The sequence below is a fragment of the Neopsephotus bourkii genome, unplaced genomic scaffold (assembly GCF_033783945.1).
Source record: "Neopsephotus bourkii isolate Nb327-2 ecotype Australia unplaced genomic scaffold, CSIRO-AGI_Nbou_v1 NB_668, whole genome shotgun sequence".
Classification (NCBI taxonomy): domain Eukaryota; kingdom Metazoa; phylum Chordata; class Aves; order Psittaciformes; family Psittacidae; genus Neopsephotus; species Neopsephotus bourkii.
The window spans coordinates 883,403-900,146 of record NW_026901167.1 but is presented as its reverse complement, the minus strand read 5'-3'; the positions used below and the strand labels follow the sequence as shown (position 1 = coordinate 900,146).

Genomic DNA, 16,744 nt, shown 5'->3' with positions numbered 1-16,744 from the left:
GTTGATAAGAAACATGTCAAGGTTTCAGTTACCTCCTTTCTAGTAGAATTACCAGGAGTCAGAATGAGCATTCTCTCTATAGACTTCGTAATCTCATTTCATTCTCTTTCTGGGTCCATCTCATTTTGCTAAGAAATGTGTCCTGCAGGTTCCACTTTTGGCTAAATTGAAAGCTCTCTGTAGGCTTCCATTTGCTTACAGGGAAAACCAAGAAGTAGTTTCCATCACTTACTGTATCTACAGCTGCAAATAATGGGAATTGCATTGGAAGCTGCTGATCTTGGTGACTAAATTGACCTTGAAGAGGTCAAAGTTGTGTTGCAGAAATCCTTTGTCACTTGATCCTTTTTGTGTTTTTTGAATTGTGACTTGTTTCTGCATCCTTTATGAAATAAGGTTTCTAAATCCCTTCTCAATGGTGTTCTTGTAAAGAACAGCCCAATATCTTCACCAAGAATTTGCTTACTAGAATACTTTAGTTGGAAAGATGGGCTTGAAGGTGTTTCTTTATGTTTCTGTTTTCCTAATAAATAGTACAGTTTAACTGAAAATATAACACAGATATTCAGAAGAAAAAGCAACATTGATTTTAATAAACTAATTTCAGAATGTCATAGAATGATAGAACAATGGAATGGTTTGGGTTGGAAAGGACCTGAAGATCATCCAGTTCCAACCCCCCCACCATGGGCAGGGACACCTCACACTAAACCATCTCACCCAAGGCTCTGTCCAACCTGGCCTGGAACACTGCCAGGGATGGGGCATTCACAACCTCCCTGGGCAACCCATTGAGTGCCTCACCACCCCAACAGGAAAGAATTTCCTCCTTATATCCAATCTAAACTTCCCCTGTTTCAGTTTTAACCCATTACCCCTTGTCCTGTCACTACAGTCCCCAATGAAGAGTCCCTCCCCAGCATCCCTATAGGCCCCCTTTAATGTCCTTCAAGCATTCATAGAAATGTTGTTTGCCTAAGTTCAAATGACTCTGCTGTTGAGCAAAACCTGCTTTTCCTCTCCCAGCTACATATCAAACCCTTCCAGACTAGAGGCACAGGCTCATTGTCATAGCAACCATGTAACAAATCCAGTTCCTTTGGCCCTGAAATAAAAATAGAGGGGAAAACCACTTCTTTTTTTACTGCAGGATTTACCTTTTTAATTTGAGGAAAGCTATTTTTGGTTAGAGGATGGTTATTTTGACTGTCTCAGTAAGAATATGTAGCATCTTCATACTGTGGAAGTAATAGTTTACATGTATTGCTTTTCAGTGTTAATACCCGCATGTGTCTGTGTGTATATATATATATATATACACACTTTAAAAAGTCAATGTTAAGAACGTTGGTGCTTGGCATGATTAAAAGATGTTGCTTGAATATCTGTTTTGCTTAAATTCTGTGCTTTAGAAGTTTCACCTTTTTTATCTCAATGTTTTTATTCACACTATTTTATGAGTCAGAAGACTGATTTTAAATAGATTGGTTTTGAGCATGCCTTCAGCAGATCCCCCCTAATCTATTTTAGATACTTTGGGAAGCTTTTCAGAGCATCACGTCAAAGTAGTTTCACTGAAACCCTAAAGGTTATAGACTGTGAAGTGCATTTCCACAGTGGCTGGGGGTACACTAAACGTATGTCTCTGTTTTGTGACTGGGGGACATAAGTTCATACCCATCCTGATGTGTGCAACCTCAAACTTGGCTGTTCCTGATAATTTGCTGTCTTAATGCAATTGGATCGAGATTGATTTTGATCTTGAAATGTCTCATGTTTAATACTCTTCATGTTCTTCTAATGCAGTGATCTCTCTTATTCTTTGTCAGGTGTTTGTGAGTAGCAGTGGAAAATACAGCGAACTTGGCCATCCTTTTGGGTATTTAAAAGCAAGCACTACTTTAACCTGTGTAAACCTCTTTGTGATGCCTTACAACTATCCTGTTTTACTTCCCTTGTTAGGTAGGTAATCTATTTACATTGCACTGCCAACGCAGCTACTTCAGAGTAAAAGCAAAACAATAATGGTTGGTGTTCTGCCTTAGTTTGAGACATTATAAACTAATGGAGATCAGAGAGTAGAGAATGTTGCAAACTCTTTAACATAATTTGGGAGGAGAGGATTTTCATACCCCCTCTCCCTTTTTTTCTCTCCAGCAGAGGAGGAGAGCTACCTGCTTCCAGTGCATGTTTGATGCTGTTCACCTCCTAGACACATAGCCTCTTCCTTAACCTGGAGTAAGCTTCAACCTCCATTCTTTTCCCTCATTTAGGGGCTGGTGTATCCAGGTTTTGCAGTTGCTCCTGTAGCAGCTAATTTTTTACTGGAAGATCAGATGCAATGTTTGTCATGGGTGTTGGGAAGAGGGAATTCCCTGGCACAGTTTAGAGCAGTAGGAAGGAATTGAGCACTGAACCAGTCTCACTTCTTCCCTGCCCAAAGGACCAGTGGCTTTTTTTTTTCCCCTTTCACTCCCACAGTGAAATGCTTTCTACAGGAAAGATGGTATGAAAAGGTGCTGTATGAATAACTGCCATGATAATTGTGGCTATGAGGGTTCTGGCCTAAAGGTGATGGCAGAGAGAAGAGTTTCCTGGGTGCTGTGAACCCTTTTAGTTGCAGATGCTGTAAGACTTTTTTGTTCTGTTTTGTCCTGTGGGGGTGTTTAGTAATACGGAGTGGAGACCAAAGAATTAACATTGGCTCTGACTGCCTTACACGGGATTTTTCCATTCGTTTCTAGCAAAAAACCCCACAGCATATTTCAGGAATGTTTTTTCATAATCCTGGTCATAACCAACCACAGAAATCTGTGTTTGTCTCTTACAGCCATCCATGTAGCCTAATAATTGTCCCAGAGCATGCAAGTAGGATACATTCAGACTAAATCAGAGCTTTTGTACGTTTGTGGCTACTGAATTACTGCAGCAGATCCACTACCTGAACAGCCCTCACTGATCCTGAATGAATTCCCCTGTTCATTTTGAGCTGCCATTTGCAGTTCTGCTGTGTCTTCCCTGGCAGCTCTTGTCTTGCCCCTGCCTTTTTTGCAGGGCTGTAAAGCTATCTGTACTCTGTTTTCAGTATGTGTAGTGCTATTCTGCAGTTACTCACCTGGTTATCCCACATCTTGCATTCCTTATGGCACTGTAAAGGAAGATGCAGAGCCTCTCTGTTGCCCCAGTTGTAAAGTGAATGTTTTCTTTAGAATGCAAATACTGTGCATTCGGTATTGTTAACACAGACACAAAGTGGTACATTCAGATCTCCTTCCAGGACTTTGCTTATCCTTGCTCTCTAAGGCATGGTGGAATTCAGTTCTGTGGAATATACATAAAGCATGGAAGCAGATCTGGCCCCTTTCCTGTTTAGCAGCACAGAAAATGGCTAAGATACCTGTTAAATTATTGGTAGGTGTTTAAAAAACACTGTGTTTGTCTCTGTAGATAGGTAGTATCTGTTTTTAAACACTTCCTTTGTGTCTGTCTTCATACATACCAATAGTAGATGCTGATGTTCAGCAGAGGGCTGATTTGAGCATGTCTCATCTGGATTGCAAAGGATGTGGAGCTTCCAAGCCCAGGAGAAATCAGCCATTACCACCCATACTGCTGCATCAGTGTGGTTCTTGTCCCTGCCCGTGGCAGGGGGTTGGAACTGGATGAGCTTTAAGGTCCCTTCCAACCCAGACCAGTCTGGGATTCTGTGATTCAGTTGGCTACTGCCCTACTGGTAGAATATTGTGTTGGAGGACTGGGACTTAGCTTGGGATAGTACCACGGATCATATCGCTGTTCCATCTAGTGATTATTCAGACAAAGCCAAACCCATTTTCAAGTGGCTTGTGTGTGTTCAGCCTTACAAAGAGAGAGTAAGATGCTTAAGAATGTTTTCATTTTCCATGAATTTTTGGTTTTTTTTTCTCCTGCATTCTTGAGCAGTTTTAATTCTGGTTTTGGAAAATAGTTGAAGATACAGCCCTAAAAGACAGATAACATAGCTATGCATGAGGAAGCTTGCAGGCGGCACTTAAGCAAACTGAACCAAGGTGTAGTGCTCTGGGACTGACAGAGGTGAATTGTACCACATCCTGTAGGTTTGGTGATTCCTTATCTTGGTTCTTTGCAAGAGTGGCTTTGGGGATGCTGTAGCCTCTCCTAGGTTGTAACTTAATGGATCTGCTTTTAAAATCTGAAGCTTTGTACGGAAAGGAGCCAATTAACAAGACTTGATAGAACAGTGAATTTACACAGCCCATGTGTTAACCTCACACATGCACTGTGTTTTGCTCAGTGAGGCAGGCTTCTGAAGACAGAACATCTCACAGACAGATGCTCACTACTTTTTTGCTGAGGACATTTGGCCCACACGTTATAGACATTTCCTCTTGAAGCTTTGTTGCCTTTAACTGATACTAGCAAAGCTCTAGTTCTTCAGATACAGGTCTGTTTAAAACCAGTTGTACAGTCAAAGTAGACCTCAGTGAGGGGACAGAGAGCTTAGCAGAGATAAGGTATATGTCTCCATGCTCGTGCCTTGCCAAGATGTTTCCTCAGCATCATCACAAGTTGTGAATGCTCCATCCCTGGCAGTGCTCAAGGCCAGGTTTGGAGCAACCTGCTCTAGTGGAAGGTGTCCCTGTGTGTGGCATGGGGTTGGAACTGGATGATCTTTAAAGTCCCTTCTTACCCAAACCAGTCCAGGGTTCTATGGGCTTTGCTGTGTTAGTGGGAGTGCCACTGCTGGGTGATAGGAGTGATTTTATTCATTGGGAGTGTCAGCAGGAGCAGCGATGAAGTGAAAGGTACCATGACAAGGTGGTCCTTACCCTTTCTCTGTGGGTCTAAACACGCAGAAGGATGAGCATCGCCATAATGTCTGCCCATGAAGGACTGCAGCATGGACAGTTGCTCCCTGAGACAGCCTGCAAGTAATGGTGTAACCTTTTGGAAACCAAGGGCTGGTTTTCCCACAAATGTGACCACAGCAGTGCTGTGGGAGGCAGAGCCAAACAGCTTGTGTCAGTGGAAAAGAGTGCCAAAATACCTTCTTTTAATGGTGGCTACCACTGTACATTATTTCTAGCTAGGTGGCTTGCAGGGAAGGATACTGCTTTCTGTGAATGTAAAATCATGGCTCTCTACTGCTTAAAACAAAGGAGCATTAAAGTGCAGAGGCATTAGAAAGCTCAGGGAATTACAGGAGTCAGCAGGGAATGGTGGTGTGCTTGCTCAGGTGGAATTTAATGAGTAGTGATTTAAAAACCAAGTGTAAGTTTTACATTGGGTTGCATGGTACAAGCTGTCACTCAGAACCAGGCACTTGTCACATGAACTGTTCTTGTAATTAGGCTCCAGCTGAACTGCTGAGCTCTTTTTAAATTACCTTTCTAACTGTTCACTGAGATTGAAAGTGCATCAAGCCCCCTTCGGTAGCAGTGGGATTCAACGTGTGCATTGGTATCCTGTTTATCACAGTGTGCTTGTTCTGTACATTCATCTGAAGTGGGTAAAGACTTTGCAACACAGTTTGAAACTCATCGGTCTGTCTGTGGGTTTATCTGATCTCTTGAGTTGTTGCAGCTTGTGGCCCTTCCCCAGTGGTTTCTGATACCATGTTCTTCCTTACTCAGTGCTTCCTGAGTTTAGAAGCGAAAGGAACTCTGCAGTCAGTGGCCTATACAAAGAGCAGCATCTGAAAATGAATAGGTTGGATTAAAACTAATTTATGTAAGGATATTTTTGTCAATACTTTTGTATGTTACCTACAGAAGTTTGGTATTTAATCTATGAAAGACATAGTTAAGTGTGTTACTATTTGCTTATTGATATAAATGGTTATGTGCAGCCCAGGGCACAGTGGCGAAAGCACATTTCCAGTGCCTGTGTTGCAGTCTGCTGACAGTGCATGTCTCAAACTCTCACAGTAGAGGCAGGTAAGGTGTTGATGGTGATGTTCTCTTTGAAACGTGGGGCTGTGTTTACCACCATGACTGTCTCCCTTGGAGAGGGTAGGAGTGCCTGCAGTGTGTGCTGTGGAGAGCTTCTCGCTTTAAGTAGATAAATCTTTGCTTAGATTTGAGCACTTCTTCCTTGAACAGCAGCGATCAGGAATGTGCTTTTGTGCTTGACATCCCGGAGTGCAGCTGTGCTGTGGATTAGGAGTCACAGCCAGCTGAGCATTAGGAAGGCCTCTGCCATTTAAGAGTGGCTGTTGCAGTTGAGCTGCAGGGGTTATGTGCTGCTACAACCTTCACAGTGGAGTGAGGCAGTAATGAAGTGCTGATAAGGGGTTTAAGGTTAGAGCTGTACTCATAAGCAACTCATAGCTCATAAATCCATACTATAATACCGAACATTTTACATTGTGTTTTTTCCTTACATTGTGAATTTTGGGAGCAGGAATATAGTTTTAACTTCCATTTGCTGTGAAAAACTAATAGGCCTGTAAGATAAGAACGGATGCTATTTTATATTTGCCATATGTCATGATACCATCACAAGTTCTTTTGGATAATAGTGCTAAGCATGTGGTGTACTGAGATTTTAAATGGAGTTCTAACTTGTCCTCTCAAATTCCACCCCACTTCCTTCAGGACAGGGAAAAGAACAAGTGGCATCTGTAGTGTGTTTTTTGTATGTGATACAGAACTCATTTAGATTGGAAAATACCTGAAATCAAGTATGCTTTGACTATGAGAACTGGGGAAACGGTCTCTTAACATCTGTTTGGTTTGTGCAGAATACTATGCAAGTCAAATTTCCTTCTCCAAATCTATCTTCATGAAAGCTCAATCTGAAGAAACCAATTTCCTTGCTGCATCTGTCTTCCGCACACCCTCTTCTGTGCATCTGTTTCCTGCAGCTTTCCCCAGTTAGTTTCTGGACATCCCTTTCTCCAGTGCTGCATATCTTTCCCTTCGCCTCACTTTGCCCTGCTTAAGGAGAAACTTGATTTCCATTGATTATCCATGATTTCAGATAATGAATTGCAGGATACTGTGGTGATGTTTTAGAGACCACTGTTACAGTTTATAGCATGTGCAGCAAATGCTTCAACTCGGGGATTCCTGACAGCACTATGCACACCTCTAGTGTGAGCAAGGTGTTTCTGAACCAGTATCCAAAGGAAATAATGTGCCTGGTTGCCTGTGTCTTAAAGGGCAACAGTTTTTGTAGCTCTGTATCGGAGGGAGAGCTTGCTGCTGTGGCAGGAGGCAGGCAGTGTGGCTCCAAAGCTCACCAGAGGGATTCCCTGCTCTGATTTATTCATTTTTCTTTCCCTTTCATACTCCAAAATGCTCTTCCTGGAGACCAGAATTCCTCATACAGGTGCAACAAAGCAGAGTTGGGCTGAAAATGGAAATTGAACCAAATTAATGTTGTTTGGTTAAATCAGATGCAGGGAGTCCCTGACGATGCAGGAAAGAGGTGAGGGAGGTGATCTCTTGCACCTTCCGTGCTGCTAGGAGTTGTGTGGTTTGAGTCTGGTGTGCCTTGTAAGTTTGCCTGTAATGAGGACTTGTCCTGGATTGTCCATTGCAGCTAGGATTGGGGATCCACAATCCTTCAAACCTGAGGTTAAGAACAGTTTTTGGGGGGAAGCCCCACTGGGAGATGGGTGGAGGGAGGAGACAAAGGGGGGTTGGAAGTTGGCACACTGAATTTTGGATAACACGAATGGTTTGGGACGGTATGAATGAAACATTCTTCTGTTGTTTTCCTTGTTGCAGATGACTTGTTTAAGGTTCACAAACTTAAGCCAAATCTGAAGTGGCGACAGGCTTTTGACAACTACTTAAAAACAATGCCTCCTTACTACTTACTGGTATGTTCCTTTCCTCATTTCATCCTCCTGGGTATAATGGCTGGTGTCATCAGAGTCCTGTGCATCAGACCTCTTCCTAGTAAACTTGATGTAACTATGATGACATTTTAGGTAGTAAACATTTTGCTTTGTAGGGGTATGTAGATCAGTTCAAATATGTAGTAGTAAATACATTTGTAGTAATATTGAGTAATAGTAACTGTATTCAGATAGTAGATGTATTTTCTGTTCATTAAATATTAAATAAGCTTTGATCTAAAGTACTCGATGGTTCAGAGAAACCCAATTTGGCATTATTTTTGTAACTTGAGAAGGAAAATGCAGATTTATTTGTTCATTAATGCGGGTGAAGTGCTACAACTTGGGAAGCTGATACCAAGAGAACTGCTTGGGCTAAAGAGAGGGTGGCGGGAGGCACCTTTTACATGTAGCTTGGACAATGCACCTCAAGATGGACTTGCATCATCCCGGCTATTCTGGTACTGAGCCTTTGAGTGGAAATTGCCAGTGGCACCACTCTGTGTGGTGTCTTGGTAATGTGGCATAATGTCCATTGTGTGCTAGTTAGACTACCAAACTCATGTCACATGTTATCTGAATAGACTTGAATTTTAGTGGCCAAAAGTGGAAAAGCTAGAGCACTGATCTGTGTGCCTTAGCTTCCTGTAATTGAGCTTATCAATTTTCTTTTTAAATACTTCTTCTCTTACTATTGTGTATTTTGTTTTCCTTATAGCCATTAAAGAAAGCCCTAAGGATGATGGGAGCTCCAAATCTGATATCAGATAATTTAGATTGTGGACTTAGTTACAGTGTTATCTCTTACCTTAAAAAACTCAGCCAACAGGTAGTATTGATAAAACCTTTGCAATTAGAAGTGCGTTGATTATTTAGTTTGTGGTAATCATTATAAAGCAGTTAAATCCCTGTGGGAGTTCATATGGGTGTGCAGCAAATACTATAATTGAAGACTGGGGAGCATTTTCACTGCAAATGCGGGTGAATCCAGAGTGGTTCTGTAGCCAGTCATTGTGCCTTCTGTAAGTGGCGGAGGGGAGCACAAAGGAGACCTGTTCAACTATATTTTAAGTATCTACTAGATCTTTAAGGTCCAAAGATGATCACTAATTGGATTGCTGACTCCTCTTGCCCCTTCTTCACAGCTGAAGTGAGAGGCTTGCTCTGTCTCATGCTTATTTCATTTCCACATGTGCCTTGGCAACATGTGTGCTCCAAAAGAAGTGAATGTTCTTGTCCATGGGGAGCAAAATCATAGTTCAAGCTTTATATCTGAGCTTCCTGTTTCCTTCAGGTCAAATGCATTCCGTGTGTTAAGCATGACCTGGTGGGAAATAGAGTCACGGAATGATTTGGGTTGGAAGGGGCCTTAAAGCTCCTCCAGCTCCAACCCCTGCCACGGGCAGGGACCCCTTCCACTGGAGCAGTTTGCTCCAAGCCCCTGTGTCCAGCCTGGCCTTGAACACTTGAAGACTTCAAATAGTCTTACATACCTTTTTCTCCTTGTTGAGAATGCCATTGCAGGTGTAACTGTCAGAAAGCCATGCCTCCTTAGCACAAATGGTTCTTGCAACAGTAGTTTAATGTCTAGAAGTCAGTGGGGAAGCAGTGCAGCCTTTATAATTACAAAGGAAAAAATCCTCCTCCTTAAAGAATGCACAAAATACATTCCAAAAGCCCCTGAATGCCCGAGTGACTATTAGACATCAAACTTCTGTGATATATAACTTCAATGGTACCCAAATTCACATGACTTATCTGCAATATGGAGTTGGAATGGCTTGAGATGGCTTCTGTGGTTTTCACAGACATTCTTAGCACATGAAACAGTGTCAATGTGCTGGATACATTATAAGCTCCTGTATAGGGACAGGCAGTTCCAGAATGATGCTGTGCTCCTGCTGTCCTGATGCTCAGAGTTTCCCACTGATAATGAAGCAAACCCTGCAGAGGATGAGAGCTGGGGGAAGTGGGTTGCAGTCACTGTGGGGTTTGGGTTGTTTGGTTGGTTGGGGTGTTTGTTGGAGGTATTGCAAGTGGGTGAAAACCTCCCTTTGCTACAGTTAAAGCTGAACACAGTAAAGTGATCTGTAGCTGTATTAAGATATCTGTGCTAATTTGAGAAGTAACATGGTTTTGGAAACTTATTGATTAAAATGATTTCTCTCCCTTGTTGCAAGCATGCAGTGCAAACCTTAGCTTGTATAGGTGGTTTCAATAATAACACCTGAAATTATGTTACTGTATCTGAATAATACTATTGTTTTAGATGCAACTTTACAGTAACCTAAGGCATCCCACCTATCCTGCCTTCCTTTTTCCTTATTTTTTTCCCGTTTCCCTTGAAAGATGATTCTTTAGGGACACAAAAAAATGAGACTTTTAGCAAAATCAGGGATATTCACAGATCTCCTACTGGCATGTTAATGTAGATACACTGGCTAAATGGCTTTTCCATATGTTAGCACATTAGGATTTCTTTCTACTTGAGATTTAATCTATGTAATCCAATATATCCCGGGGTAGGTAGTTCTCCTGTTTGTTGAGCAGTTGGGAATTAAATTCATAGTTTGATTCTGTTAATGTACTATGTTTTGTACTGGAAATGTGCAATTCCTGCTGGTAACCCCTGGTGTGATTCCATTTTAGACAAAAATAGAGTCGGAACGGATAATAGGTTCAGTGGGTAAGAAAGTACCACAAGAAATTGGAATAAAAGTGAAAAACCACTCCAGTGGCCTCTCCTTGGTACACAGTAGGGATTTTAAGCAGCTGCTGCAAGGGATCACTGGGGAATCTCCACTGAGACTGGCGGAAATGAACGTTAAAGAATTCGCTGGCTTCCACATAGGACTGTTAAACAAGGTAAACACAGAGTGATCTTGCATGATTAAGCAGTTGACTTCATCTGTTCTAAACGGGTAACTTTTATGGACTTAGTGCAGAGGAAGGAAGGGAGTGCTTTCACTGAGGCGTGAAGAATGCAGCGTAGGCATAAATGGTGAGAAGAGTAAATGCAGATTTTGCACTTGCTTTTGGGACTGTTTGGAAATGCCACAGTAGTAAACAGAGATAACTGTTTTAAGTGACAATCCCTGCTTATGGTGTTCATCAGGACTTAACAGGCTTGGGCTTGATGGAACTGAAAGTACTAGTGCACAATAAGGTCTTGTTGAAAAGACAACCATTGAGTCTGCTCTATCCTGTTGTGAGGCTCTGAAGCGACTTCAGAATAGTTAACAGTTAACATTATTACAGCTCATAGAGGAATTCATCTGTGCATGTGAGCTGACTGGTTAACTGAAAGTTCCTTGTTTTGTGTTAAAACTAGGATTTGAAGCCTCAGGCATTCAGAAATGCCTATGATATTCCTCGTCGCAGTCTTCTGGACCAGCTCACTAGAATGAGAACCAATCTTCTGAAAACACACAGGCTTATCTTGGGGCAGGATGAAGGTAAGGAGCCACTGTGGTTGTTTAGCAGTCTGGAGAGAGTACAGCTGTTTGGTTCTTTTATTCCCTGAAATAGCATTTTCTGCCCTTAGTATGGGAGCAGAAATGGACATGACATCACTTGCTGACTCAGACAATGCCCTTTTGACTCTGAAGGGAAAAGAAGGAAACTTTTGCCTTGGGTCATGCAAGGTGTCATCTTGCTTTGAACTTTAAAAAGAAGTTTTGTGGGAGAGCATTCCTGCAGAGAGGAGCTTCTTTTGCTTTACCTTTGTTGGGTGCTGGTGGTCTAAAGCTGCAATTGTTAGCATAGAGACTGAAGTTGCTTTTGTTTCATTCTTCCGTCATTTAAGCTCAACTCTTGCCAGCCTTATTTCTAAAGCTGTAGTCTCCAGCTCTTCCTCCATAGTGAAAAGAAATAGTAATTTCTAGTTCTTAAATGCTAGCACTTGCAATTGAAATGCTTGAAGTTTGTGTTGCCTTAGTTTTAAGGTAGACTCTAAGATCTCTTGTTCTGTTGCAGACTGCCTTCACAGTGTTCCTGTTGCTCAAATGGGGAATTACCAGGAATACCTGAAAATGATGCCTTCACCCCTTCGGGAGATTGACCCAGACCAACCAAAAAGACTTCATACATTTGGCAATCCATTTAAACAGGACAAGAAGGTAGGAGCTGCCATGCTATCTGTTATACCTTTATATTTAAGATGGCTTGAAATCATTTGAGAGTAGAATTTCTCTCTCACAACTGCAGTGTGTTGCTGACCTGCGTAGCTCTTGTGTCATCTGAGGAAAGGATTGCTGCCTTTCATGTGATTCAGGGGAAATGTGTAAAGGATCATGCTGAAGTGGCACTGCTCTGTCTCTGGTTACAGTGCACATTAGGTAATTCTGTTCCAAGAGCTGTAAAGTGTTTGGAAAGCCACCTGAGTTTTAACACAAGGGAGCTTGTTTTGTCATTTCGTTGATGGAGTAGTTTCTCTTATGTACTGTTCTTAAAACTTGGGGGTATTTTTCCCTTTTCAGGGTATGATGATAGATGAAGCAGATGAATTTGTTGCTGGGCCTCAGAATAAGATCAAGCGTCCTGGAGAGCTCAACACTCCAGCATCACTGAAGAGAAGACGAAGCATGTCACCACTGCTGAGACGGCCACAGTCACCTCCTGTCGTCACCAATCACGTTGGTGGGAAAGGGCCACCATGTGCTGCTGGATCCCCCTCCTATCTGAACCTCAAAGGTGTCCCAGCAAATAAAGGTATGTTGAGTTGTAGTGCAGCAAATGATTTAAAAAGAAAGCAAAGCACTCTTGTGTGCGTTCTGAGCTGATTCAGTGCTTTATAAAGCTTATGCTTTAGTGTGCAGTAGGTCTGAGTCTCTTTTGTTGGCCTAGATAAACAGGCTGCTGCTGTAGCTCATGAAGAATGGAATAAAAAAGCGAAAATGGTGACTTCACGATAGTGGGATGAGGTGGTAACAGTCTGAAGGGAGTCTTCCTTCGGTCACCTCAAGTATTGGAGAGTTGTCCATCACTGTGTGCTACTTCAGACATGAAAGGATCCAGAGCCACTTCCTTTTGTGGGTTTTTTGACCTTGTAGTTACACACTAGTAAGATTCCTGTGTTTAATTTGCAGATACCAATAACAGTGTTGTCCAGGATGGCAACGGAGAGAAGAAAGTAGAGAACTGTCAGTCACTGGAAAAGCAGATGGATGGCTTACCTGTGCAAATGGGTCCTTCGGTTTCAGCTGCTGCAGGAGAGGATGAAGTATTACCCAATGACTTGGACTCTCTACCTGTTGAATTCAATTGTTTAAGTGAAGATGGATTGGATCATAAACCTGGTCCCAACGCCCTTGTTCGAGGGCCTCTAAATTGCAGTGTGCCTGGAGAGGACCAAAAACGGGCCATGGAGTCTACTTCGGAGTCTGTGCCAAATTCATTTAAGATAACCCCTACGATGCTGGAGGGAAACAATGCTGATATCAAAATTAAAGTGATGAGAGAGGTTCGCAAACCTGGAAGAAGTAAGTTGGATTTTGTGTGTGGGTGTATGTTTTTTATTAATGTATTCTCTATGGTGTTATTCCTAGAAATAAGGAGCTATTTTTAGTCCACGTACAACTTTAGATGTTGAGTCATTTCTGGTTGTTGTGTATGAGCAATGGAGGGGCAGAAAATGAAGCAAGCTCCTAAACACTGGGCAAGTGAGTTTGTAGTTCAGCCAGCAGGGGTTGGGAAGCTGAGTGCCAAGTGACCTTGTTTGCCCTTGAAGATAGGTTAACTGGTGTAAAAGGTACCCTGTGAAAGCAGAGGTTTTGGTTTGGTTCCTGATGATCTAATGAGATGAGCTAGGCTCTGCCTTAGGCTGCCCTGCTCCTTGTGTATACATACTGTACTTTGTTGCTCTGTGCTCCTCAAAGCTTCCTTTGGAGGGCAAAGTCATATGTAGCTACAAGGGTGCATCTTGGACTGTGTTCCAAAGGGAATCTTAAAAGTATCACTTTGCCATTAACTGTTTTACTTTGGGAAACAGTGTAATTACGGATGGAAACTGTTGCAAATGCTTAAGAACTGAAGACTAGATACTTCTTCCTTTTTCCTGTAAGGTTTGATAACCCCTCAAAATCTAAACTGTTGTGAGGAAAAGTAACTTTCCTCCTCATCTTTTGTTACATGCTTTGCCTGTACTTGTATACAGGCTCAAAATCAAAGCACTAACCTGAAACCCTAACCGATGTATGTGCTGTAGGATTTGCCAATGGCAGATATCATATATGCTCTGTGTCTGAGTGCATTATCTCTACAAATTAAACTATTGGCTCTTTCTCTAATGCATTGTCAAGTGCCAGTAATCAGTATAATGGAGTGTTCTTAACTCTTCTGGCTTTCTGATCTTGGACTGCTTGCCCAAAACTTAGTATTTTGAGGTCTATAATCATTGTGGCAGACAGATGCTGTTGAGAGATGAAGCCATTTTTATGCTGCATCTGTATTTTATTTTTAAGATGGTTGAAAACTTCTTATTTGGGTATGTCTTTGCTTCCTGTTTTTTGCAAGGTGGGCTTGTCTAATCCTATACCAAATTCATGTCTAGGAAGTGGTGCTGTAGAGTACAATAGTACTATGTTCACTGTGAGTCACCTTCCTTGCTTCAGAGTTCAGGCAGGAGGCAGAAGCAGCAGCCATGGGGATAGGAGGCTGCTCTCCCTAGCCTGCAGTTCCTAAGGACAGATGTTCTTAGCTGCTGTCTTAGAGAGAACCTAATTCTTTGATGCCACATTTCAGTATCACTTAAGATTACACCTGCTATGTGTGCATAAAGCTAATGTGAGCTCTTTCTTGCCTTACACATACTGCCATACGCAGTCACGTGGAGCTGGGCTTTGTTTCTTTGTTTGACTGTTAAGCATTTATTGAAAATGAATTTTTCAAGGTTTTGGTTTATTTTTTTTTTTTAATAAATGGTTGAATTTTTGTATTATTTTTCTTTTTAGACTATGAAAAAATTTTCTCTCTCCTTGAGGAGGTGCAAGGACCTATGGAAATTCAGAAGTATTTCATTGAATTTGCTATCAAGGAAGCAGCAAGGTTTGTACAGATATAAATGGCTTATGTTGATTTAGATAAGTAGTAAATCAAACTTTTCCAGTACTAGTAATTTCTGTTTTCCTTTTTGCCATATTTCGATTAGTATAGTTGTTTTAGTGCTCAACCAACTATTATATTTTTATAGAATAAATATTTTTTTACTCAGCGTTTAAATGTAAACTCCGTAGATGGGTTGTTATTGAAGACCAGCCCCAAATTTGGGTGCATTGGGCAAGACTGGCTGCATTAAATCACGTTTCTGGCCATTCTAATGGCGTAAATGAAACGAGCTCTTCCATACTGGGAAAAGAGGATCCCCTGGTAATATGATTTGTTATGGATGAATAGTCTTAGAACCATAGACTGGTTTGGGTTGGAAGGGAGCTTAAAGCTCCTCCAGCTCCAACCCCTGCCACAGGCAGGGACCCCTTCCACTGGAGCAGCTTGCTCCAAGCCCCTGTGTCCAACCTGGCCTTGAGCACTGCCAGGGATGGGGCAGCCACAGCTTCTCTGGGCACCCTGTGCCAGCGCCTCAGCACCCTCACAGGGAAGAGCTTCTTCCTTATATGTCACCTGAGCTTGCCCTGTTTCAGTTTAAACCCATCAGCCCTTGTCCTGTCTTGAGTTATTCAACTGTATTCTTGGAAGATGCAAATTGAAATTGCTCTCCCTTTCTTCTTCAGGTTTAAAAAACGGGTCTTAATACAACACTTAGAGAGAATACTAGAGGAACTAGAGTTCAACAGCCTACCCAACAGAGTTAATCATGTCAACAGTAGATAATAATGTACCAGCCGGACGGATATGGACCAGGAATGAGTTTGCTGTGCCGCAGAAGAGTGGAAGAGGATGTCGCTGCCGCCCTCACCATCTTGGCAGTGAAGTGATTTTACTGTCACAGTCTGAGAAGAAGCAGTGGAGCTTTAACTTTAAGAACCTCTATCGGCAGAAGCTGGGCTATAACCTTAAGGATTTGCTATGAAAGGTGTGGCTTTTTTCCTGTGGAGGGTGCTATTTGCTCAACAGGCTGAAGAAAATACCCATTGCTGCCCCTCCTGCAGGTGATGAGAATTTACTCATTTGAACGCTGTCATTAGACATTTACGTGCTATAGGCAGCAGGTTGCACTAAAAATGGGGCACTGTCAAATGCACACACTGTCTGCATCGTGGAGAGAGCCCGTGTTCCCAAAAAAAACCCTCCCAGAAACACCTGCACTGGTAAAATTGCATGTTGCCACCACAGAGACAAGGGTCTTGTTCCCAAGAACTGCTAGCCATGCCTTTAAACTTGAGATTCAGTGTAGATTGAGAGTAAAGAAACTGCTATTGTGTTAATGAAAGCTAAAGACAGCCCTGTGACTGTTACCACCCGCTGGTCACTAAACAATCTACCTCAGACTCTCTTCTGTTTTGTCTGCAGACAAAGTGCACCTGAGGCTTCCCAGGTCCCCGACTTCAGTTCTCTTTCATCCTGTGAGGAGGACGGAGACTCTTCAGGTGGCCTTGGCACACGCTGTGCTTTGGAAGCACTAAAAGGAAACGCTTTTAACAAACCGTGTATTTTAATGTTCATACAAAAGAGATTATTTTGAACAGTATTGTTACCAGATCACTAATTTGCTATTTTAACTGTATAAATTTTTTTGGAACATATGTATATATAAAATAAACCATTTTATTAATTTTTAAGAAGCGCTCATCTGAGGAGTCTGTAGCGGGCAGCATCGAGTTCCTCCACTTGTCTGTTACCCACAGACTGCGAGTGGTTTTGTACCACCAGTGAGCAGTTACACTGCAGCTCCACCTGCTCTTGCACGCCCTCAAACACAACTTGTGGTGGGAGATACAGGAT

At 42.2% G+C, this 16,744-nt stretch overlaps 1 protein-coding gene across 6 annotated transcripts in view; it reads left to right on the top strand.

Annotated features, from left to right (window-relative positions):
- LOC133212148 (integrator complex subunit 6-like) overlaps positions 1-16,445 on the top strand; it is a 40,636-nt gene extending 24,191 nt beyond the window's left edge. Inside the window, exons 9-19 of one of the 6 annotated variants that reach the window (XR_009725409.1) lie at positions 1,830-1,962; positions 7,734-7,828; positions 8,565-8,675; positions 10,496-10,711; positions 11,178-11,301; positions 11,822-11,964; positions 12,325-12,556; positions 12,934-13,326; positions 14,797-14,890; positions 15,574-15,875; positions 16,313-16,445. Coding sequence is in view for 4 of the 6 variants with exons in the window: in XM_061353207.1 (XP_061209191.1) it covers positions 1,830-1,962; positions 7,734-7,828; positions 8,565-8,675; positions 10,496-10,711; positions 11,178-11,301; positions 11,822-11,964; positions 12,325-12,556; positions 12,934-13,326; positions 14,797-14,890; positions 15,574-15,673 (1,641 nt within the window). In the remaining 2 variants the exon portion in view is untranslated. Of the gene's footprint in view, positions 1-1,829; positions 1,963-2,157; positions 2,239-7,733; positions 7,829-8,564; positions 8,676-10,495; positions 10,712-11,177; positions 11,302-11,821; positions 11,965-12,324; positions 12,557-12,933; positions 13,327-14,796; positions 14,891-15,573 lie in introns of those variants that run through there. The other 5 variants (XR_009725408.1, XM_061353207.1, XM_061353208.1 and 2 more) reach the window with 5 other exon arrangements.
- Positions 16,446-16,744: the final 299 nt, after the last annotated feature.